Here is a 26016-nt window from a genome sequence, read left to right on the forward strand (position 1 = left end):
GATGAGTTGTGGTTCATAGAATTTGTTGATAGGTGAGTGAAGGGGCGGTGGTGAATTGAGTAAGATGTGATGCTAATACCTTAGTAGAAAGGCTCTGGCACTTGAAGTTGCATTCAATGATCTTGATCACTAAATTAACTGGAGCACCTTCTTGCCCCCCTGCAGATACAGGGCATCTTTCCTACTTTGCAGCTCCTCTAGCATGGCCTCTAGTGTAATATCTTAAAACCTTGGACCCCACACTCTGGCCTGAACTTTTCCCCTGGGCGCATATGGTTGGATAGCCAGGAGCGGTCAGGAAATGGGCACCCGACCGCAATTGGCCCCCGACCACGAATTCACGAATTGGTGGGGTGGTAACTAGTGAGGAAGATAGCTTTAGATTACAGGAGGATAGAGATGGGCTGGTCAGAAGGGCTGATCAGTGACAAATGGAATTTAATCTGGATAAGTGTGAGGTGATACACTTGGGCAGGACAAACAAGGCACGAGAATAAACGCTAGGAGCCTGGGAAGTACCGAGGTTCACAGGGAAGTTGGTGTGCATGTCCACTGGTCCCTTCAGGTAGTGGGACAGGTAGATAAGATGGTTAAGAAGGCATATGGGATATTTGCCTTTATTAGTCGAGGCATGGAATATAAGAGCAGGAAGGTTATGCTGGAACTGTATAAAATGCTGGTTAGGCCACAGCTAGAGTATTGCATGCAGTTCTGGAATCCAAATTATAGGAAGGATGTGATTGCACTCGAGAGAGTGTAGAGGAGATTTACCAGAATGTTGCCTGGGCTGGAGAGTTTTAGATATGAGAGAGATTAGATAGACTGGGGTTATTTTCCCTGGAGCAGAGAAGTTTGAGGGGGGACATGACTGAGGTGTATAAAATTATGAGGGGCATCGATAGGGTAGACAGGAAGGAACTTTTCCTCTTGATGGAGGGATCAATAATCAGGGGGCATAGATTTAAGGCGGTGGGATGTGAGGAAGAATGTTTTCACCCAGAGGGTGGTGGGAATCTGGAACTCACTGCCTGAAAGGGTGGTAGAGGCAGAAACTCTCCTAACATTTAAGAAGTATTTGGATGTGCATGTGCGATGCCATGGCATACAAGGCTATGGGCCTCGTGCTGGAAAATGGGATTAGAATAGTTAGATACTTGTTTGTCTGGTGCAAGACTCAATGGGCTGAAGGGCCTCCGTCTGTGCTGTAGACCTCTATGGCTCTATGAGTTATAATGAAGTCTGCATTGCAGTCAACTGCAGGTTAAACGTGCATCAGAAATCCTGTGCCCATTTTCAGGGGCTATCAAATTTGGCTCCCTATATTGTCAACAATTATTTAAAATCTCAACAGGATTGTGATGTAATCTATACTCAGAACAATTACTCTTCTGTTATTTTTATCTCAGAGCTCCTTTTAATAGTTTGCATTAATTGCCTCTTTTTATTAATCATTATTATTTATAAATTATTACTTTAATATACTATGAATTCAAGCACATCAGGAAGGAAAAATACATTAACAAACCAGACTGCCTTAGAAGTAAGAATTTTGAAGGTAGAAATTGCTTTGGTGTAATGATATTCTTACTGAGTGTCTTTTTGCAAAAACAGTGGCCCCATGCCCAGACTGAAAATTGAGGGTCAAGCAGTGGTGTATTGATGGTGTAGGTATCCTCCTTAACCAGCGGCAGCCCTGGCCTCAACTCCCCTAAGCTGTCCCATGTGTTGCAAGACCCAGAACAGCCCTGTGAGTCTCCTCCCGAAGCCCCGGCACCCCCCACAACATCCCCAACTCTCCCCAAACAGCTTACTCACGCCGACCTGTGGAACTTGCCGCTGCTGTGAAACTACAGTTTGTTTGTGCATGTGGTGGCCAGGAACTGGCTGGCGTATGCGTGGTTTGTCTTCTATTGTGGAGAATGGCCCTGTGCGCATGTGCAGAAGAAAATGCCTTAAAGGGAGTAAACCCAGGGCAAACAATGCAAAACTACAGGTCAGGTGATCTGAGTAGGAGCATCATTACGGAGGAGTTGGCCCATGCAGCAAGGGGGCCAGGAGGGAGAAAGGTCCCAGAACTTCCAGAAGTAAAGTTAACGTTAAAGAAAGATCTAAGTTAAAGAAAGAGCTGCAAAGGGCACAGACTTGAAGCAAAGTGGGCTTGAAAAAAGCCGTGAAGAGGCAGCCGAAGGTTGGTGTCTCCTTACCGCTGGCCTTTGGAGTGGTGGTGTTTTGCTTGACATGGATGAAGGTCTGAAAGTGTGATTGGAAGGTGAAGCTTGAGTGTGCATGCAGGTGCAGAGTAATTGCAGAAGGTGAGACTGAACAACATGTCAAAGCTGCTTTCCATTTCTGGCGCCATCACATTGCGTGCCAGCCATCACCTGTTTAATTTCTATGTATTTATTTTTCTTTGACGCTTGGCTCTCGGTGCCTCGAAGTGGCGGGTTAACAGTTTATAAAATAAAACAGCCTAAACTCCACTGGTCAATTCAGTCCTCACTGTCAGCAGAGAACATGGATACTCTGAACCCTCTCCTACAAGCAGAATCGAAGATGGTGCCATGGCGGGGCAACTTATTACAGGTATCCTGCATTTTTATTTAGTGATACATCTTAACTTCCTAGCCATTCTATTGACTTTAGACTATAGCTAGCCTGGGCTTAGGCTAGGGTAATGTAAGTAGGCCTAGCCCTATATGCCACATCCGAAAACCAAAATTATCTGAAATCCAAAACACGATCAGCCCCGAGGATTTTGGATAACGGATACATGGGGCAGAATATTATGCTCGGCATGCAGGCTCAACACTCCTGAGTGTAAAATGATGCACGATGATGTTGGGCATGCGTCCCGACGTCATCGCGCTCTCATATTATTTCGTTCGGCAGGCGCGTGCCGTAGTCGGCTGCACACCCGCCGATAATTAAAAGGCCTATTAAGGCCATTAATAATCTATTTAAATTCAAAGTCCAGGCGGCCTTTAAATTTTTTAGGAGACCTCATCCATGAGCGAGATGAGGCTTCCTAAAGCAAATAAATATTAAATAAAAGCTTTACTTTTGAATTAAAAACATGTCCCAGGTCATGTGACAAAGTCAGATGGGGGGGACATGTTTTATTAAATTTTTATTGTCTTCATTTTTTTTTAAACAGCTGAGGCAGCTCCAAGATTGGAGCATTCTTTCTCATGTGCGAACTATGCACTAGGCCCGGTTTGCCCCCCTCCTTCGCTGCTGCTCGAGAGCCATGCAGGGCGGGCCTTAATTAGCCCACTCACGTGAAATCGCAGTGCGGAGCCAATCGCGGGCGGCGGTAGGCTTTCCGACTGCCCTCCCCACCCCTCCCTCACGCCCCCACCCACCTCTCCCCCATGCCTCCCCACCAAGCACCTCCAGCAAGGGCAAAATCCTGTCCATGACCTGTAAAATGTTGCATAATGAAATTCTAGCTACTCTGAAGACTAATGATTCAAAATACCACCTACTGGCCTTAATATTTTTTTATTTAAAAAGCATAGTTTATTGATTTTTGGGGAGTCAATGGTTAACACATAGGAAAACATCACAACAATAGGTTTGAAAATGATACGGCCAACACATTTTCTTAGAGCTCCTGCACTACGGGGGGTGAGGGCGGGGGGTCAAGATTGCCTCCCCAGGGCCGGAAGGCCACAATCTGATTTTATGGCCATTGTTAATAATTTTCTTTTGTTAGAGTGGGAAGCTTAAGTTAGAACTGGGGTCCATACCTGTATTTTAGATGAGACATTAGTGGATGTAAAAGATCTTCCCCTTTCCAAGAAGAGCAAAGAAGTTATCTCAGGTGTCCTGGACAATATTTATCCCTCAATCAACCTGGTCATTATCACATTGCTGTTTGTGGAAGCTTGCTGTGCATAAATTGGCTGCTGCATTTCCTACATTACAATAGAGATTAAACTTTAAAGATATTTATTTGACTGGAAAGTGCAGAAATGGAAGTCTTTTTTATACACAGGGAAAGTCTATATGGAGATCAATATCATTCTGAAGTTTATTTTATTTCCGCTGGTATTAACCTGAAAATGATCAATTTATTAAAATCAATCTCATAATTTGCCACGGTGGAATTTGGGCTTACAATGTTCTGGTTAGTAGTCCAGGATCATAGCTGATACATAACTGAATCAGCCTATTTGTCTGTCTAATTTGTCAATGACAAATAAAGCCTAAATTGAAGAAGGATTTTTGTTCAGAACTGTCGATTTTTGGTTACATGCTTTCTACTTTTTTTAACTTTGAGATCTTTTTTCACTCAGCTGCAGCACAGCAAGCATTGAGCAGAACATGTGGGATACAGTCCCTGCTTTATTTTCAGCTGACCACTGCAAGCCATTGAAATAATTTGGATTCTTGCATTCTACATTCATACATTTTACCACTGATTACCAGCCTGAACATCTCAGATGTAATTACAATGTAAATCTTATTTTTATTGTTTTCTTCATTTCAGATCCCTATATCCTCCCTTGTGTCATTCATTGAAGCCCTAGAAGTTGGATACATGAAGCATAAAAACCCCTATCACAATCTACTACATGCAGCAGATGTTACGCAGACTGTCCATTATTTTATCCTAAGAACTGGTATTGTGGTAAGTACTGTGCCGTGATCTTATGTAAACTTGCTTTTGTGCATTTAATGCACTAAAAGAAAACATGTCAAAGCATGTTCTATCTTTTCATATAAGGGGTACAACAGAAAGACAGAGTAATCCTAGAAAGCTAACCTAACGGCCACTCTTCATCCTATGTGCAGTGCTGCCATGTCCCATTGTTGCCTGAATGAAGAATGTCAGTGCAAGTGATTGCACATATATATATCAGTCTTATGTTGCTTATCTGGTAAGTGGTCCCTGCTTGTATATTTATTCCATTGGGTACATCCATCAATTCTGAGCTGTCAGCAGGAGCTGTGCCATATAGGGACGCAGCACAGATAATCAGACCTACAATCTCTCTTACTCATTCAAACTGAGGTGGCAAATTGGCAAACTGAACTCTTTAATCTTGTTCCTACATGCAGCAGATGTTACACAGACTGTCCGTTATTTGCCATTCCTGAGCCATTTCTTTTGATATTTTTTATTCGTTACTAATAGAATTCAAATAACATTTGGCCCTTATAGTTTGTTGGGCACCTCAGTAAAGCCATTCTGAAGTTATGTGTGTTCATGCCTCACAGTACTTAACTTTATGCCTGATGCAATGGGTCATATTTTCTCTGTTTAGTAGATTTTGCAACAAGTAGACATGTATAAATAGCAATGTACTCTTATTGAAAAATACTAACAGATTATCAGTTTGCGGAAATTGCTCAAAAGTAGAGAATTAGTAAAAGGAAAATAAAAAGCAGTGTTTTGTTGGTTAGGGCCTCATTGAAGATTAAACATGAAAAACTTGTCCAGGACTGCTTGGTAAGAAGAGCATATAAAGCAACATTGAATACAAGACTCCAAACTATACCCGGGAATAACATTTTCTCTGCCTTCCCTCAACGAGCTCAAATTCACATAAATTGCTCAATGTCTTTTATGGGTTAGGGCAGCTTCCCTTACATCTGTCCCTATTTGTGGAACCAAAAACATCTAGATTCCTGTTTCCTTTTTTGTCTGTCCTCAATGTTGCACTCTTAGTGCTCAACACACTTGTGCATTACTAAATAAATGCTGGAAATACTCTGCAGGCCTGACAGTATCTGTGGAGAGAGAAACAAAGTTAATGTATTATTGGAAGGATCATCATCAAACGAAACATTAACTCTGTTTCTCTCCACAGATCTGCCAGACCTGCTGAGTATTTCCGGCATTTTCTTTTTTCATTTTAAATAATCTTTGTTCTGTTCGTAAGTATCTGTATAAATTTAGATGGTATCCAAAGTTCAAACTGTACAGGCAATTAGCAAATAAGGGGAAGCCTATTCTGGAATGTGTACCCACAACTGAACTGAGGAATATGTATAATCCTCCATTTCATCCCATTCCCTTTTGAACCACTACAAGGTGACCAGAGACAGCCCAGTAAAATCCCAATACCTACAAGCCACGACTGAAAGAGTAAGATGATTAGAAAGCACTTTTCACAGCCATGTCTTTCCATTGACATGATTGAGCTGCAGACACATCACAGCAAAACTTATTGTGCCAAAGATTTCCTTAACTGATTGTGCATTTGATTCCTCAACAAAGGCAGGCTATGCAAAATCACATCTGAAATGGTTGGCATTAGGCCAACATAGTTATTGGGTCTGGCAGCATCAATGGAGAGTGAAACCGAATTAACATTTCAGGTTAATGACCTTTTATTAGAACTGGGACTGCATTTATAAAACTCCTTTCATGACCTCAGGATACCCCAACATGCTTTACAGCTAATGAAGGACTTTTGAGTATAGTAACTGTTTAATGTAAGAGGTGATCTAATAGAGGTTTTAATAGATAGAGCAAAACTATTCCTTCTGGTGAGTGAGCCAATAATCATAGCTTAAAAATCATTGGCAAAAGATCTGGGGGGGAGATGAGGAGATATGTTTTAACTCGGAGAGTTGTCAGGATCTGTAACAGCGGTGGAAGCTATTAAAAGGGATTTAGACACTTGAGGATGAGGAACTTACAGAGACATGGACATAACGTGTGTGACACTAAACTCAACTGCTTTTTCAAAGAGCCAGCACAGGTTTCCCAGGCCGAATGGCCTCTTGTGATGTAAGTTTCCATGATTTCTATATATCTTTAATTATTTGAGGTTGTTCCCCATTTTCAGAAGAGCTGAGAACAAGGCTGGTATGTTTCACGATTGTGGAGTGCAAAACTGCTAGGGTCTTGCCTGCAAAGAAGGATCATCAAGGAATATCATGCCCAAATACAGGCTTTGAGGCCTGTCTCTAAGGATATGCAGCAACTGATAGATGTGACTTGAGTCTAAACCTTTTTTTTATAGTAAAAGCTGGAAATTTCTATTGTTTTCTAGATATTAGGGCTCTAATAGTTCTGGGTGGAGGAGTTCCAAGTGGGAAACTTGGAAATGCAGATTTTGTTTTCATTATTTATTCAAGGGATGTGGGCATCAGTGGCTAGGCCAGCATTCATTGCCCATCCCTAATTGCCCTTGAGAAGGTGATGGTGAGCTGCCTTCCTTCTTGAACCACTGCAGTCCATGTGGTGTAGGTACACCCAGAATGCAGGTAGGGAGGGAGGAGGGAGTTCCAGATTTTGACCCAGTGACAATGAAGGAATGACGATATATTTCCAAGTCAGGTTGGGGAGTGGCTTGGAGGGAATCTTCCAGGTGGTGGTGTTCCCATGTGCCTGCTGCCCTTGTCCTTCTAAATGGGAGTGGTTGTGTTTTGGAAGGTGCTGCCTAAGGAGGCTTGGTGAGTTGTCACTGTACCACCTTGTAGATGGTACACACTGCTGCCACTCTGTGTCGGTGGTGGAGGGAGTGAATGTTTGCAGATGGGGTGCCAATCAAGCAGGCACGCCAATCAAGCACTGACAGGATGTCTGATTGAAATTACCAGCAGGGTGCAATTAAAAGTTTTCATCAGGTTGATGGTGTAGGATTCAGAGAAATGGTTAGTTTCTCTCATGTTGGAGATGATCATTGACAGGGACATGTGTGGTGCCACCTATTAGAATATGTCTGAATGTTGGCCAGGTTTTGCTGCATGCAGGCACAGACTGCTTTATTATCTGAGAAGTTGTGAATGGTGCTGAACACTGTGTAATCCTCAACAAGTATCCCCACTTCTGAACTTATGATGGAGGGATGGCCATTGATGAAACAGCTGAAGACAGTTGGGCTGAGGACACTGTTCTAAGCAAAGTCCTGTGGTTGAGATGATTGTCATCCAACAGCCACAACCACCTTCCTGTATGCAATGTGTGACTCCAGCCAGTGGAGAATTTTGCCCCAATTCCCAATTACTTAAATTTTATGAGGGCTCCTTGATGCTACATTTGGTCAAATGCTGCCTTGGTGTCAAGGACAGTCAATCTCAACTTACCTCTGGAATTCAACTCTTGTCCATGTTTCAGTCAGCACTGTAATGAGGTTCAGAGCCAAGTGACACGGGCAAAACCCAAACTAAGCCTCAGTGACCATTTTATTACTATGTGCCACTTGATAGCACTGTCAATGACATCCTCCTTACAGTCACAGAGCAGGATTTTGGGCCCCACAAAAATGGCAATGGAATTGGGCCCCAAGATACCAGCGCTGACCGCTGTGCCTGTTTCACAACACTGTTCCTGGTGCCATGTCCCCACAAGTCAAGCAGCTGATTAGAATCATTAGGACCCTTGTTAACAATAGTTAAAGGATGCCAACTGGATGCAGATCAACTGCCTGTAGGCATGCACTAGCAGCAGATGCATGTGTCCATGCTCCAGGCAGGCCTAAAGGCTCTCCCTGTCTGCTTGGGTGTGGGTGCAATGAAAGGCCACGCAGTCGAGGGATTCTTCATGTTGAAGTACCCTCTCACTTACACCCAGGAGATCCTGACCCAGTGCCCAGTTCACCATGCAGTAGTTTTTTGGGTAAATGCCTGTCATCCATCTGATGACCATGGCCAAGCCAGTGCAGATGTTGTTGGCTGAGCAATGAGTGTATGCTGATGGAATTAACACACTCCAGAACCTCTGAGTTGATGACCTTGTCCTGCCAAGAGATGTAGAAGATGCTAAGACAGCATGGGTGGAAACAGTTCAGAAAAAACTCCTGTCTAGCATATGTTGTCCAGGTCTCACTACTGTAGAGGAGTGAGCTGAGAATGCAGGCTTGGCAAATTTGCAGTTTGGTGCTCTCAGTCAGGTTGCTGTTGTTCCACACTCTCTTACCCAACTTGGCCATAACAGCTATGGCTTTTGCACGCATTGCGTGTTAATTTCAGCATTAAATGACAGATTGATGGTGAATGAAGAGCCTAGATATGTCAAGCTCCAGCATCACCTTGCCTGTGCTGATAGATGGTACAATCTTCCATTTGATATAAATGTACCAATCATGTGACAAGGATTGGTAAAACAATAATGTAGGATCTTTATTTGAAAATAAGGCTATATACAGCTAATGTTAACTAGGAGGCTAAGTAGATGCATCTGACTTCTACTGCTGCTGCTTTCAGACTGAATATAAATCATGGGACTAATACATCATATCTTGTTGAAGTGGTAGTGATTGACAGCAGTTTAAGATTTGGATCCTTAAAGGTATATTTACCTCATACCACAACATCTTCCTTATTTTCTAAATTAAAGGTTTACCTTTAAAGAATCAAACTATTTACATAACAACAAAACAAAATAACATTGCTTTTGTATAATGGTTTATTGACACACAATATATTTACAGGTCTCCGAAACGTATGGCAGTTTTATTTATCCATCTAGACTTAGATATGACGATCTTTGCCGGTGGCTGGTGTATGTTTTCTGAAAGTTGGTTAGGGGTATCTTTCCTCTTCCCCTGTTTTTTGATTCATACATCACATACATCTGGGAGTATCGATGAGTGATAATTGGGGAGGTTTGTCCGCACTTGCTTGCTGAATAGTAATTCTGCATTGGTTCCACAGTATGATGAAGTTTGCAAGTGCAGAATGGGAATACATATTCAGTGCCAATTGTGTCATGTAGTCTGTCAGTTAGGTGGCCTTCTCCCATGTGTAAGCACAGGGTTCCAAACGGCACTCTTTGTGGTCTTTGGCTGCAACTTTGTCTTGACGATTCCAAGGATAGTGATGAAGGACAGGTCCTTGCACGCTGGTCCACCTGCAATCACTGGACCTGTGGTGTCCACAACTTAAAATATCTCAGGTGACCAAGGTAAATTGTCTTACATGAGTGACACTTGAATGTAATGGATCCCATGGATGTAATCTCTAAGCTATTGTATACTGTGAGTTTGGCAGTAGTTGGTTGAGCCATCACTTGTTACTTCTGTGGATACATACATTTCAGTGTATGAAGTGGAAGGATTCTTTCACCTGCACAGGTATCCAGTTTTGCATATAAGTTATGTTGACCCTGCATCTGTGGGCATATGACCTGGACAGGGGCAAAGGCTTCTCTTGGTACCACTGTGCTAATACACACTTTGATGTTCACTGTGCTGAGCATCTGCTCATTTTTGTCTGTCAATTATCTGGCTGTCCTCATTATCTGACCATGTAGCTTGGCTAGACATTTGGGGACTTGTGTCTTGATGATGTCGGGCATGCCCTGGTTGTGGTTTCTGATGATGCTGAAGCATTTGGTTTGGCCTTTGTTTTCTGCATTGGTGCTTCCAGTGTCATCTAGTGCCATATGCCTTGCCTGGGCTTTTTCTGGGTGCATGTATGAGGCTACATTGTCTGCATTGCTTACTAATCTTGCATGTATTGACTATTGTGTCAGTAGTGGATGAATTACACATAGCCTGTAGACTCTGTCTACGCAGTAATATGGTTAGGTACTTACATCCACTTTGTAGTAATGCTTTCATGGTGTAACTTTTGGGTTGGTCCAAGAGGTCTTTTTGGACTGCTATCACAAACTCAGTTATTCTGTCGGCTAGCTCTGACAGCATAAAGTCACAACAACACTTCTTGTTTCTGCATCTACTGATGAATTGGTTAATGGGCTCTGTTGGTTGTTGCATAAAATACATGAATTCCAGACAGTGTTTTCAGAAGCTGAGCTTTGCTCATAATTAATCTCCGAGTGTTGACCATATTTTGTCTGGATATTTAAGATGGTTGTCGGACGGACCTGACATGTTCAGTCTGTGGAAGTTTTCATGCCTTTAGCAATTTAAATTTTTAGGCTTGTTTATTCGGTTCGGAGATATTGAGGTCCAAAAAACGCAGCTTGATGTGTGTTGTCAGCACAAAGTAAATTCAGATAGGAGATCTGTTGCAATCTGTTCCAACTGAGTGCTGGAAATTTTATGGTCATCTTTTAACTTATCACAGGACTTTTAATGCTATCTGAAACTGTGGCCAGCTATTCAGGTTGTTTTGGCAGTTCTTCTACAGTTAATTTAGCTCTTACTTGCAGTACTTTTAGTGGCCACTGCCTTAGCTGGTCATAAGATATTGCTTGGCTGCAATGGTGGTGCTGTTAAGCTCTTTCTTGTTTTTCCCAGGTTTACTGAAGCTCCACCCACAAAACAGTAATTTTTGGCATGAATTTGTACTGCAGGTTTCGGAAATAAAATTAAACAAAGCAAAAATACGTTTTACAAGCTTCTTTTAACTGTTAGGAGCTATTACTGGATGGACGTTTTTTTCCCAGCTGAGCCTGCAGCATTTTAACTTCCCATTACCTCCTGTAAGGACAATAAACAGCAGCAATGGAGTCTTTCCTGTCTGTGAGTCCTGCTTAAAATTTGACTGCCCAGAGTCAGCTATTTAATTTATTTTCCTGCTTAAACGTCGCAGCAGGTAGACTTATACTGATTAAACTCGTGCAAATTCAAGCAATACTACTGGGACCTTGTGCCTGCTGCATGGACCAAAGTGCAATCCCAGAATGAAGGTATTGTGTATAGTATTCCTTCAGAGCTGCAGAATGACTTACTCACAGTGGCTTGATAGTTGTTTCACTTTCTCATCAGTTCTCTTCTTCTACTGCGTGTGAATGGTTGAGGTTTGTATATTTCCCGTTCAAATCTTCAAAACTATGCTGCCACTATGTTTTGTTCTTGTATTCAAAGTAAACATACCAATCATATGACGAGGATTGGTAGAACAATAATATGGGTTCTTTATTTGAAGATACGACCAAATGCAAGTAATGTTAACTAGGAGGCTAAGTATATGCATTTAACTTTATTTTCTTTCACGGGATGTGGACATTGCTTGCTAGGCCAGCATTTATTGCCCATCTCTTCTTGAACTGCTGCAGTTCATGTGGTATAGGCACACCCAAAGTGCTATTAGGAAGCGAGCTCCAGGATTTTGGCCCAGCTACAGTGAAGGAGTCAGTTCCAAGTCAGGATGGTGTGTGGCTTGGGGGTGACTTGTAGTTGGTAGCATTCTCATGCTCCTACTCCTGCTGATTACAGACTGAATACAAGTCATGGGACTAATGCATCTCATCCTGTTGAGGTGGTAGTGATTGATAGCCGTTTAATACACATTCCTTAAAGGTACATACACTTCAAATGACAACAATAGATGGTGGTATGGCAGTATCCTGGACCCTGACATTTCTCTTCCTGATGCTTATGGTCAAGCCAAACTCTTCACAGGCTTGAGGCCATCTGTTTGCCACTGAAAGTGCTCCTTTGTACAAAATGCTGGCGTGAGATTGTCAGTGTTGAGCAACTTTGTTGAGGACTTGGTGTACTTTTAGCTTTCAAGCGGACAAGGCTGAACAAGTTTCAGTCAGTTCTGGTATGTAAGTAGACCATCTGTAGATGTCCTGACTGCAGCAAAGAGAAGAATATGCTAAAGAGTATCAGCAGCAGAACACAACCCTGTTTTGCCCCGCTGCAGATCTCATCAAAGTTTTTTCTATCAGCCTTTGGTTCCATTTCCCCCTAGCTATATCCCTTCTCATTGAATTGATATTAGCCTCATCCAATTTTGATGATTGATCCTTGCTCTTCTGCATTACCAGTCTAAATCTTACAATACAATGATCACTCTTAGTATTCCCCCACAGCTACTTGGTCCACTTAGCCCATCTCATTCTCCAGCACCAGATCCAGCAATGCCTCCTTTCTAGTTGGCCTGAGAACATACTGGGCAAGGAAGTTCTTCTGAATACACTTCGTAAATTCTTGCCCCTCCTTACCCTTACTCATACTATCCCAATTGATTCTTGGGTAATTTAAGTGCCCCAGTATCACCATTCTATAGCTCTTGCACATCTCTGTTATTTCTCTGCAGATTTGCTTCTCTATCTTTCTCTCACTCTTCAGAGGCCTATAGTGTAACCCCAATAATGTGATTATTATCCTCAATTCTAACCAAATGGATTCTGGCCTTGTACACTCAAGGACACTCTCTCGTTCCAAAACTACAGTCTTCTCTAAACAGTACTGCCACCCCAATATTTTCTGAACAGTATGAATCTCGAACATTAAGCACCCAGTCCTCACCATCTACCATCTCTGCTTCTCCCGATATTTTGTCATATTCGTCTTTCTAAGCAAATACCTATACAACGTCTTCTTTAAATATTCTCGCTTTGCCTTATGCTTCTAAGCGTATATCACTTTCTTTGTCCCTGATAGGACCCACTTTCAACATTTTAGCTACATGTCCATGAATGCCACTACATCATTCTCCCACAGCTATTTGTGCTTGCTGCTCAACCACTCTGTTCATCACACTTGGTGTGTTTACATACATGCATCTTAAACCTCTCTTTGTATTCCTGCTCACCATTCTTAATGCACTTCTACCTATTGTGGTACCACTTCCTCCTCCAGTGCTGTCCAACACTCTCACTTTATGCACCTTATTCCTTTTTCCTACTTCTACATGCTGCTGCCGATCACTCTGCCAATTTAGTTTAATCACTTCCCAACACAGCAGTGAACCTCCCAAGAAGACATTGGTCCCAGTTTTTACAGGTGCAACCCATCTCATTTTAATAGATGCCTTCTGTCCCAAAACTGGTCCCAATGTCCCAAGATACCCTCTCTCAGCCCTCCCTCCCTCCCTCCCTCACCATGCCTCAAGCCACACAATGATCCTCCCAATCTTCCTATTCCTACTCTCACTATTGTGTGGCATGCAGAGGAATTCAGAGTTTAATACCTTGGAGGCCCTACTTTTTGAATTCCTCCCCATCTCCTAAAAATCTGAGTTTGTCCTCAATACCTGCCCTCTTTGTGGTATTGGTACTCTAGTGCACTACAACACTTGGCTCACACCCTTCACCCTGAAAAATATTCTGCACCTGTTCGGCGAAGTCCTTACCTTGGCACCAGAGAGGCAACACACCAAGTGGGACTCAGCAGGGAAGGAAAGAGTACTCGCCATTCATGTCACTGACAGCTGCTTGTAAAAAAATTTTCAGGCACTTGAATGGATACTTCTGTGGGTCCAAGGCAAAATTTAATTCTATCTTCCCCACCCCATCCCAGGAACCATCTAGGAAGTGGTGAGGGGGTGTGGGGTGTTCATAGAAATGGGATGGAAGGCTGCCCAGAGGTCAATTGAGGACCTTAAATGGCCAATTAATTACCACTTAAGGGCATCATTCTGCTGTCACTAGGTGGAGGAGGAGGTCACTCAAGTTAAGCTGACAGCCCCCCAGGAGGCAAGGGCCACTCCCATTGGAAGACCTTCCCCCTGTCATCCACGACAACAACCTTCCCTTGCCTGGGCCTGACTGACTGGCCCCAGTGAGCCCAACACGTTCACATGTTCCAGAGCCTGCTCCATGATTGTTTCAGTCCCAGCAATGGCCACCGCTTCCAGTGGTGCTGCAGGAACTGAAAATCATGTGTCTTTTGATTGGCCAGCAGAACCTGAGGGCAGAGTCTTCACCTTTCAAAGCATGAAAGACCCAAAGGCAGGCAGTTATCTGTCTGAATGGTATTTGATCTTGTCAAGCTTTCTAAAATGGCCACAGTGGTGTTGCCATGAGTTTTCTCGCCAATGGATGGGGCCACTGCTGTGGTCATTAATTTCAGCCTCCAGTGTCCGATCCATTGCAGTGCCCTCTACAAGGCATTTATGAGCAGGGCAAGCAATAATAGGGCTCTTCTACCAACCAGGTGGAAGTATCCTTGCTGAGACACAGAGTTATAGAGTCATGATGGCATAGAAGGAGACCATTCAGGCTGTTGACTCTGTGCTGTCTGTCTGTAGAGCAATCCAATCAGTCCCATTCCCCCACTCTATCCCTATAGTTTATTTCCCTCAAGTGCCCATCCAGTTTCCTTTTGTAATCATTGCTTGTCTCCATTTCAACAATCCTTATGGGCAGCAATTTCCAGGTCATTACTACTCTCTGTGGGGGAAAAAAAGGTTCTTCCTCATATATCCCATGTATCATGCAGAATCTCTGCCAGCAGCTATAAAGCAGGAAATATACATTAGATTTAAATCATTCATAGAACATGGAATGAAGATTGGGAAAGATGGATAATATTAACAGAAAAAAAGAGAAAATGTAAAAAAATTATTTTAATTTTCCTTTTACATCGCAAACGCTAATGAAATTCTGAAGGAATGAGATTCAACTCCTTAAAAAAATTAAATATTCAGGGTCAGAGAGGTTTTTTGGCAATAATTATCAATTATCACACCATTAAAAATCCACTTTCTCTGAACTTACCAGCCCTAACATTTTATGGCATCTTTTGTGGGGAACTAATGGGTAGGCACCAAAGTTCATGCCATTGCATGTTTTCTAATGCTGAGCCTATCAATGAGGATTGCTACAGCAATAGGGTATCTCTAATAGCAGTGCCTAGATTTCCACATTTATATGCACATGTGCGGATGCAGGAATTAGTTGTTATTATTCCATAATAATGTTGAGCACTCTTAGCCTTATTGTCAAAGCACAAAGTCTGGACCTTTGAGTATAATTTATTCTTAAATAAAAGGGAAAACGTGAAGCTTTTTTTTCAGAAATTTTATTCCAGCAGGTACTCCACTCCATAGGATGTGTGGATTTTGGCAACTTGAACATGGTCGTCTTTGACTTTGCAAAGTTTTACATCTATCAACTTCCTGAGGGACCCACAGCTCTTTCTGTCTAGATTTCTAATATGTGCTCTAATTAAGCAAGCACAGCACCAGGAGTGCAAGTTCATGATGTCATCCCTAAATTTGTACAAAAGGAAAGCTTTCTTTCTGATTATTTGTACTCTGTCCCTAAGTGCAGTTACTCAGGTTTGGTCACAGTTTCAAGACTGTCAACAAACAGTGCTAACTCCTGACAGAATTTTCTTGACAAGTCTGGTTTGTCCCAGAATATGAATGATGATTCTAGCAGTCAGGTTGACACATCATTTTCCTCTGCCTTTTGAGAGGAGATTTGATAGAGGTATTTAAAAATTTTGAGGGGTCTGGACAGAGAAGATATGAAGATAGTGTTCCCATTGGCTGAAGGATTGAGAACCAGAGGGCACCAATTCAAAATAATTGACAAAAGAGGCAATGGCGACATGAGGAAAAACTTTTTGCACAGCTAGTGGTTAGGATCTGGAAAGCATTGCTTGAGTATGTGGTGGAAATAAGTTCAATTGAAGCATACAAAGAGGAATTGGATTATTATCTGAACAGGAAGAGTGTGCAGGGCTTCAGGGAGGAGACAGGAGAATGACACTAGGTGAATTGCTCCTGCAGAGAGCCAGCACAAACACGATGGGCCAAATGGCCTCCTTCTGTGATGAAACCATTCTGTGATTCTGTCTGTGATTCTTTTACGGTGCATTTATCTCCAACAGAATATCAGGAGAGTCATTGAAGTGTTGAAAGTCAGTCATAAAACAAGCTAGCAAAGTATTTAGTTTAGGGTAAAGGGTTGCTCTTGAAATAGAGAAAATAAAATCACTGACTGTTAAATAGAACAGTTTAAAAACCTTACACATGCCAAATAATAAGCATGGACATTACTGTACTTGGCTGAATAATAAAATTTCTATACTAACATTAAAGGAACATCATCTGCATGAAAAACTGCTTGGCAAAGATTATGACTCATTAATTTCACCACACAGTGCTGTAAATCACATTAAAATGAACTGTTGTCTTAACTGCACACAGACTCATTGTAATTGAAAAGATGCATCATTGCACAATGGATTTTAAAGGGGAATGTTTTTAGCCTTTAAGGCCCAGATTTTTGCTGCTGGGGTGGGTGCACAGAGACAGGGGAATTCCCAGTTCTGTGAACCCAAACTTTAAAAATCCGTTCCAGGGGAGCGGGCTGGATTAGAAATGGGCCCGCCAACCCTGGAATGAGTACGGAGGCCGCCGGGTGTGGAGATGGGCCGGGCAGAAGGCCTGCCTCTGTGCTCCGACGCTTTGTTGAATTAAATTTAAAAAATGATTAAAACAAAAAAAAGCCCTCCAACCCTTACCCCTTCACCCCCTTCGCACGGCTCCCCCCCCCATACTCTCCCCATGCCTCATCCAAGCCAACCTATGCCACATCATGGCTCTCCAGCCCATGGCCCCTCATAGCCACTATGCCAAACCATGCTTCTCTACTCTCCTTCATGGCTCCTGATACCCCTATGCCCCCCAAACCCCTTTGACCCTTTATAGCCCCATGAGTACCAACTCATGCCCCCCATCCATCACCCTTTGCTCTTACCCTCTCAGTGCCAACTCACCTAATATCCAGCATGGATAAACTTCAGGAGTCATGTTGAAATAAAATAAAGCTATGTGTCTATTGATGATGTCACCATTTTAAACAAAAAACACTCTCATTGATAAATAAGCATTCAATACATAGACGCTTCTTCAACTAATCTCTTATGAAAACAATCATTTCTATTATATAACCACTTGGAGCTGTCAATCAAGCTGGTCACTTAGCAGGCACCCCACAGTAATAATGTTAGTTTGTAAAATCATTCAATGCAGCACAAGTTCTATACTGAAAGCCCTCAGGCCTATGTCAAAAGGCAGAATGAAGTATCAAGCACTGATTTTTTTTTAAACTCCAGACATTTTTAAAATTAAAGCCCAACAAAGTTAAATCCATTGATAGCTTTGACTGTTCCAATAGGTGTGTAAGTTCTTTAACAGTTCCTTGACAGCTCTGATAGTTTGCTGACAGATTGATAGTTCTTTGACAGCTTGACAGATCCTTAACAGCATTGACAGGTCATTGACGATTTGTTGACAGCTTTGACAGTTCCACTGAGTTTTTTATTCACTTTTTATGCACAATAATGTTTACTTTTAACAATCCAAGAGGCTAACTTACCTCTCCCAAAGGGCACCTTACCTCAGCCAAAGATGTCATGGGACCATATGGTACTTCACGTCTCCAGCGGAGTTCTCTGGCTATTCAAATGAATCCACCAAGTTTCCTACCTGGTCTAACCTGCACATGCTGGGTTTCACACTCCTGGCCTTTCAAACTCCCACTTCCTTGGAGGCAACTGATGATTTAAGCAGCCAGCTGTCTCTATAAACTGTATATACATGAACACCAGCCCGACTCCCTGTGAGAATAGAAAGTGCCATGTTCAGGGGTGGGACTTAAGATTTCCGGGCTTGTCTGCCATTTTCATCACAATGGAAAGGTTGTCTATCATGGCGAAAGTCTGTCCTAAGTTGTTATGGTTCTGGAATGCACTTCCTGAAATGGTGCTGGAAGCAGATTCAATGGTCACATTCAAAAGGGGATTGGATACACATTTGGAAAGGAAAGAGATACAGGAATAGGCAGAAAGAGGAGGACAGTGGGACTAATTGTGCAGTTCTTTCAGAGAGCCAGCAATAGTATTCTACAATCCTTCAGATCCATTTTTCCTCCCAAACAAAAGAAATTGCCAAACAGTTCTAAATGAACACTGTATCCCACAGAGAAAGAGAAAGAGAGAGAGGGAGGGAGAGAGAGAAAGAGAGAGGTGAGTGCAAATGGGAAAAATTGTAGCACTCAGTGAAAAGTTGTTCAATAAATTTGAACGATAAGCTCATCTGCTATGAAGTAACTATTCGTCTTCAGTGCTTATGGTGTTTCACATGCCAAGGCTGCATATATTAGATCGCTTAGAATTTTTTTACCACAGAAACAGGCCATTCAGCCCAACAGGTCTATTCTGCTGATAATGCTCAACAAAAATCTTTTCCCATCTTATTTTATCTCACCCTTTCTTGATTTTGAACTCTGCCCAAGTTGCAGCCCCCCAGAATTTTCTGCCCAATCAAAGTAACAGATGAAAAATGGCAGGAAGCACAAAATGGGTACACATGCAAGTTACTTGCTGTTGGAGTGCCAGTCATGTATCAGGAACACTGATGAGCCAAACTGACCTCATATCAGCCTTCGCCATTTTTCATTTTACTGATATGACTGATGTTTTCATTTGTCTTTTCTGCAGCTAGCCGGAGAGGAAATTGGCAGGGACTCAGTTTCTCAGCACTGTTTCCAGTGCTGGCTGTGTTAACCCAGTCAGGGGGAGGGCTGAGTCACAATCCTTCCACATTAATGCCATTTAAAGTGCTTGCTAAGCTCATTAAGAGGGAATTAATGGGGCTGGGATGGTGGGAGAGATGTTGAGAGTTTCATGGGGGACACGCAATCTAGGGCAGACCAGGTGAAGAGAGATGCGTACAGAGTGGCCAGCCAATCATGACTGCCTAGGGAATTAGCACAGAGCCATCAAAGTTGTACTGCCACACAGGAGGAGTGGGGCATGATAGGCAGATGCCCTGGTGCTGTGCAGTGTATCTGTCAGAGTGATCAGTCAGCGCTCGCACAGTGTAGGGGTTGCCATCCTCCAGCCATCATGAGGGCAGAAGAAGAGGAGTCAAGGTTGCAAAGAACAATTGGACAATCAGCTGAGCACAAAGAATTAAGCAACTAGCAATTAGTGGAGTACAGAAAGTGCAGGGTGGAGCTTAAGAAAGCAATTAGGAGAGCAAAGGGAGGTTATGAGAATGCTCTGGCTGGTAAAAGTAGGGAAAATCCCAAGATATTCTATAAATATATCAATAGGAAGAGGATAACCAGGGAAAGAGTAGGGCCCTTTAGGGAACAAGGGTGCAATCTATGGGTGGAGCCAGAGGACATCGCTAGAGTGTTAAATGAATACTTTACATTCGTCTTCACCCAAGAGAATGAGGATGAAGGTATCGAACTTGGGAAGAGAGACTGCGAGGTTCTTGAGCAAATTGATATAGGGAGTGACAAGGTATTGGAGGTATTGGCAGGCTTAAAAGTGGACAGATTTCCAGGTCCGGATGATTTGTGTCCCAGACTGCTGAGGGAGGCAAGGGAGGAGATCGCAGGGCTCTGACCCAAATTTTTAAATCCTCTCTGGCCACGAGGGAGGTGCCAGAGGACTGAAGAACAGCTAATATGGTTCCACTATTTAAGAAGGGTTGTAGAGATAAGCCAGGGAACTACAAGCCAGTGAGTCTCACGTCAGTGGTAGGGAAACTATTGGAGAAAATCTGAAGGAGAGAATCTATCTCCACTTGGAGAGGCAAGGTTTGATCAGGGATAGGCAGCATGACTTTGTCAGAGGGAGGTCATGCCGAACAAATTTAATTGAATTTTTGAGGAGATGACCAGGTGTGTAGATGAGGGTAGTGCAGTTGATGTAGTTTATATGGATTTCAGGAAAGCCTTTGACAAGGGCCCACATGGGAGACTCATAAAGAAGGCAAATGCACATGGGATACAGGGTAATTTGATAAGGTGAATTTAAAATTGGCTTAGTTGTAGGAGGCAGAGGGTGATGACAGAAGGATGCTTTAGTGACTGGAAGCCAGCGTCCACAGGGATCTGTGCTTGGTCCCCTATAATTTGTTATTTATATAAACATTTATATAAACCCCCTAAGTTTGTGGATAACACAAGGATTGGCCAGGTGATTAACAGTGAAGTTGAGTCTTGGGCTACAGGAAGATATAGAAGGGATGGTCAAATGGTCAGATAAGTGGCAGATTGAATTTAACCATGAAAAGTGTGAGGTGATACACTTTGGCAGGAGTAATTTGACAAGGAAGTCTTCAATGAATGGCATGGCACTAGGAAGTTCTGAGGAACAAAGGGACCTTGGCGTGTGTGTCCATAGATCTCTGAAGGTGGAGGGGCATGTTAGTGGGGCGGGGTGAAAAAGGCATATGGGACACTTGCCTTTATCAGTCGAGTCCTAGATTACAAATGTAAGAAGGTCATGTTGGAGTTGTATAGATCCTTGGTGAGGCCACAGCTGGAGTACTGTGTGCAGTTCTGGTCGCCACATTATAGGAAGGATGTGATTGCACTGGAGGGGGTGCAGAGGAGATTCACCAGAATGTTGTCTGGGATGAAACAATTAAGTAATGAAGAGAGTTTAGATAGACTTGGGTTGTTTTTGTTGGAGCAGAGAAGACTGAGGGGGGACCTGATGGAGGTGTACAAGATTATGAGGGGCATGGACAGTGTGGATAGGGAGCAGCTGTTCCCCTTAGTTGAAGGGTCAGCCACAAGGGGACATAAGTTCAAGGTGAGGGGCAGGAGGTTTTAGGGGGATGTGAGGAAAAACTTTTTTACCCAGAGGGTGGGGATGGTGTGGAATGCGCTGCCTGGGAGAGTGGTGGAGGTGAGTTGCCTCACATCCTTTAAAAAGTACCTGGATGAGCACTTGGCACATCATAACATTCAAGGCTATGGGCCAAGTGCTGGTAAATGGGATTAGGTAGGTCAGGTGTTTATCACGTGTCGGTGCAGATTCGATGGGCCGAAGGTCCTCTTCCGCACTCTGTGATTCTGTGAATGGGGCAAGTCTCTCGGATTTTTGGCCCAATGGTGATGAGGAGCAACGCCCAGGGAAGGGTGAAGTGCTGAGCATCAGGGGGGCAGGAGACAAGAATGAAGGGCTGGAAGAATATGGAGATAATACCCTCCGCTAGCGAAGATTGATTTTGTTGGAGATGACCGAGAATCAGCGTTGCAGGAAAGTACGACTCCCCAGGCTTCATCACCAAAGACTTTGCACCTCGCTGCACTGGCTACCATGCTCTGCCAGTGGCCGTCAAAGTAATTTTGACCTTGTATCTCCTGGCTCCTTCCAAGGATCAGTGGAGGACATTACATCTCGCAAGCAGTTACACATCACTGTATCTTGCTGATCACTAATTCCCTTTTTTCCAGAGCTGTGTAGCACAGACGAGCATTGTCAATTGCACTCATCTGACCATCAAGACTCCCAGTGAACAGGAAGGGCTTCCACTCCCTCAAAACTTAGCTGGTCTGTAACCACTCTTCCATATGTGCACTTGCTAGCCAGGCAGCTGCCATTACTCATTCATCCTCTGCCAATCCAGGCTATCACAGATCTTTACTGCAACCCCTCCCGAGGCCCTTTGATGGATGTTGTGGGAAATCCCTTGAAAACATGGCTACTGACCCCTCTGCAGGAGCTCTAGATAGAGACACAGATGCAATACAACCACCTGCTCACTGGGACAACCATTAAGCAGGCCATCAGGTTTCTGAAGGTATGATTTGATGCCTGAGCCAGTCAGGTGGCGCCCTGCAATACCCACTTCTAATGGTCTCAATCATTGTGCTGGTCTGCTTCAGCTTTCCATAACACTGCTCTCCAGAGAGTCATGGACCTTGAGGATTGTAAGGCCCTGGAACCACATGGCTCATTGGAGAAAGAGGTAGAGAAGGAAGGGAGGAGGAAGCTGAGGGGGCAGATGCAGAATGCCAAAGTGCACAGGATGCACAAGGAGGTGGCCGGGCATGGCACATAGCGCAAAGGTCTTGGCAGGATGCTATGATCATCAGGAATCATTTGCTCCAGGAATGTTTCAGCTGTGCCCCTTTGCTATGGACTTCACCCTTAGCTATCTGTGCCAACACATCCATGCTAGAGGCAGCCGAAAGCACTTAATCACTACCACCAATGAAGGATATGCATCTGACCAGAGGCTTTGCCCTCATTGTGGAGAGACTCCTCATACCACTTTCCTTGCCAGATCAGCAATGAAAAGAGTTTCAGACATGCATTGCCCTTGTAGGCTTGTGGTTAACATCTGGCTGTTTGTTTGCCTATTTTCCATCTTCTGCAATCAATTTTTGACTTCTAGCAACAGGTGCTGGACTGTTTATTGTTATTTTCAAAACTGTTTTACTTGTCATGGGTGATTTGATAGGTCAGCATTTGAGGCTGTAGACTAGAGGGAGCAGCCAAAAAGAGCAAGAATATGCAAGCAGCTGGGAGAATATTGAGGAGGACATCACTGGAAGAAGCCACAGTGTGCCTTCAACATGTACTTATCCTTTCTTAATTTCACTGAAGAGCAACGTCTGAGGCACCTTTGCTTCATAAGGAGGCCAATGCTGTAACCATAACTCAGATCTTGAGCCAGGCCATGGATAGCACTGTCTGTTGCTCTCATGGTCACCATGGCCCTTTAGCTTTTATGCCATAAAGACATTCTAGGCTGCAGCAGATGCCATCGGCGATATCTCATTGCTTCCTGCTCACTGTTTTATCACGGATGTAACCAAGACACTATAGCACGTTCAGAAACTACATTCTTTTCCCAATGGACAAAGTGCAGCAGGTTGAGAAAACACTTGACTCTCTCACTGTGCAGCCTTCTCCGTGATGTAAGGTGCCAACGACTGAACCAACATGATGCTCCCCATCTCTACCCTGGGATCTTATTTAATAGAAAGGGATTTTCTCAATATCCAGCATGTTTGCAAACAAAGGCAGTGCATCATACAATTTTGAGCCTGGTATCCTGACAACAGCATTGGTTCATTCATCTTGTCTCTAATTCTTTGCAGCCTCTCTGTGTCCTACCCACAGCTTACCTACCCAACTAACTTGGTATCATCAGCAAACTTTGATACATTATTCTCTGTCTCTTCATCTAAGTCATCAATAGAGATTGTAAATTTGTAAATGGCTGAGGCCTCAGCACTAATCCTTGCAATATTCCACTATTCACTGCCTGTCAACTTGAAAAAGCTCCGTTTATGCCCACTCTCTGCTTTCTATCGGTTAACCAATCTTCTTCCTTGTTAAAATATTACCACCAACTCCATGAGCCCTTATCTTGCCTAGTGACCTTTTGTGTGGCACCTTATCGATGCCTTTTGGTAATCCAGGTGTAGTAAATCTACTGGTTCCCCTTTACTAGGTACAACCTCAAAAAACTCCAATAAATTTGTCAAACTGATTTCCCATTAGTAAAACCACATTTACTTGTTCTAATCATACTATGCTTTTGCTAATACAACAACAACAACAGTACCTTTTGCTACTATTGTGACCAGGTGTGAAAGGTTGTGCTGGCTCCACTCTATTCAACCTCCTTGGCTGGCCATAACAAAGGTTTAAGTTTCTTTTTCATAAGGATATGCCTTTTCCGAATTCAAATGTATTTAATTATTTAAGCTGTGAGCAAAAGGGAGCCAATCAAACAATGTTTTTTTTGAGTTAAAGAAAGAGCAAATTTATTAACCACTATACCCTAAAAGGAAATAATAAAAATGTGACGTTAAGCATTCGGTGCTTATGCAGTCATTTGGGCCTGCACGTGTGCGCACACACACACACACACACATGTCAAAGATAAAGAATGCTGGAGTCCAATAAAAAAAGTTACAAAAATATACAGTTAAGTGTCTCTTGATTGCCCTTGAGGCCTAGATTTTTAAACGTTTTGGTCAATTTGAATTAGCTGGCTTTGTGGATGCGGTCGGATGTAGAAGACGTTGCAATTATTACAAAGTCTCAGTTCACTGGTAGATTTCTAGTAAAATTGGCTTCTGAACCAGGTATTACACTTTTTCCAAAAGAGAGAGAAAGAAAGAGACCAGCTTTCAGCCTGTCTCCTCTGCTGAAAACTTTCTGGCAATCTCTCTGGAGTGGCTGCAGCCTGGTCTGTTATACTTCATCCATTGTATGTTTCCAAGGGGTTTTGGGTGGGTCTGTCTGTGGCAGCCATTGTTTCAATATCTAGCACCTTGCATTTTAATGTCTCTTCCTTAGACATGAAAAGTTTCGTTGGGTCTCTGAATTATAGGAAACACCTCTCTCTTCGCACTCCCCTGAGGGTGACTTGTTTGTTTTTCACCTTCACCTTAGAAGGTAGCTTTGTATTTTTAAGTAGCTTGTTCTGTCTCATTTCAAATTGCAAAATTTCCAGTCAGTTGCAAGTTTGAAAATCTTGTTTTCAAAATTATAGGGGCACAGCCTTGTGATACCTCCACATCACAAGCAATGAAATGGGATTCACTCTCATTTCATCACAAGGAAAAAAAAACATGCATTCACTCTCTAAGCCTTGGTCTGGATTACCCCATCAGTTCTAACTAGGTCCCTAAGTTCTGGACACGGCATCCGCAATCACATTTGATTTCTCTGCAACGTGGATGATTTTAGGTGCTATGGTTGGAGAAACAACCTCCATTGGAATAACCTTGCATTTTGAGTTTTGAATTCCTCTACAAAGATTAAAGCGTTGTGGTCGGTATAGACTGTGGTCTCTCTGTATCCATTTCAAACATACGTCTCAAAGTCTTTTTGAGCCAGTTGTAAACCTAGGTGTTCTTTCTCCACTGTGGAATACCATTCCTGATGTTTGTTTAGTTTTTTGGAGAAGTACCCTATAGTCTCTCTATTTCTCATTCACCTTCCTGAAGGAGGACAGCCCCTACCCCAGTGTCACGAACATCGTTGGCTACTTTAAATGTTTGGGTAAAGTCTGGAGCTGCTAGCACTAGTTTGTTTATTAAAATGGCTGTCTGGCATTTCTCAGTCCATACTATTGCTTTTTTCTGTAGTTCAGGGAGGCAGTGGCGTAGTGGTATTGTTACTGGACTAGAGACCCAGGGTAATGCTATGGGGACCCAGGTTCGAATCCCACCATGGCGGATGATGGAATTTGAATTCAATAAAAATTTGGAATTAAAAGTCTAATGATGATCATGAAACCATTGTCGGTTGTTGTAAAAACCTATCTGATTCACTAATGTCCTTTAGGGAAGGAAATCTGCTGTCCTTACCTGGTCTGGCCTATGTGTGACTCCAGACCCACAGCAATGTGGCTGACTCTTAAATGCCCTCTAAAGTAGGGCAATGATGGATGGGCAATAAATGCTGGCCTTGTCAGCGATGCCCACACCCCATGAATGAATAAGAAAAAAAGACCTGTCAACAGGGCAGCTACAATGCTGAAGTTTGGGGCGAAAAATCCCATGATTTTTCTGTTTAGTTGTGGGGATGGGGAATTGTGCTATTGCTTGTATCTTTGCAGCTCTGGACAGTACTTGTCCTTGACACACCACATGTCCTAGGTAGGTCATCTGAGCCTTAGCGACCTTGCTCT

The 26016-nt window shown here is 43.0% G+C and overlaps 1 protein-coding gene across 1 annotated transcript in view; it reads left to right on the top strand.

The window, feature by feature from the left end:
- pde1cb (phosphodiesterase 1C, calmodulin-dependent b) overlaps positions 1–26016 on the top strand; it is a 581476-nt gene that overhangs the window by 436056 nt on the left and 119404 nt on the right. Inside the window, exon 7 of the mRNA XM_041189245.1 lies at positions 4493–4633. Within this exon, the coding sequence (XP_041045179.1) occupies positions 4493–4633 (141 nt within the window). The remainder of the gene's footprint in view (positions 1–4492; positions 4634–26016) is intronic.

The sequence above is a fragment of the Carcharodon carcharias genome, chromosome 6 (genome assembly GCF_017639515.1).
Source record: "Carcharodon carcharias isolate sCarCar2 chromosome 6, sCarCar2.pri, whole genome shotgun sequence".
In the NCBI taxonomy this organism is placed as follows: Eukaryota; Metazoa; Chordata; class Chondrichthyes; order Lamniformes; family Lamnidae; genus Carcharodon; species Carcharodon carcharias.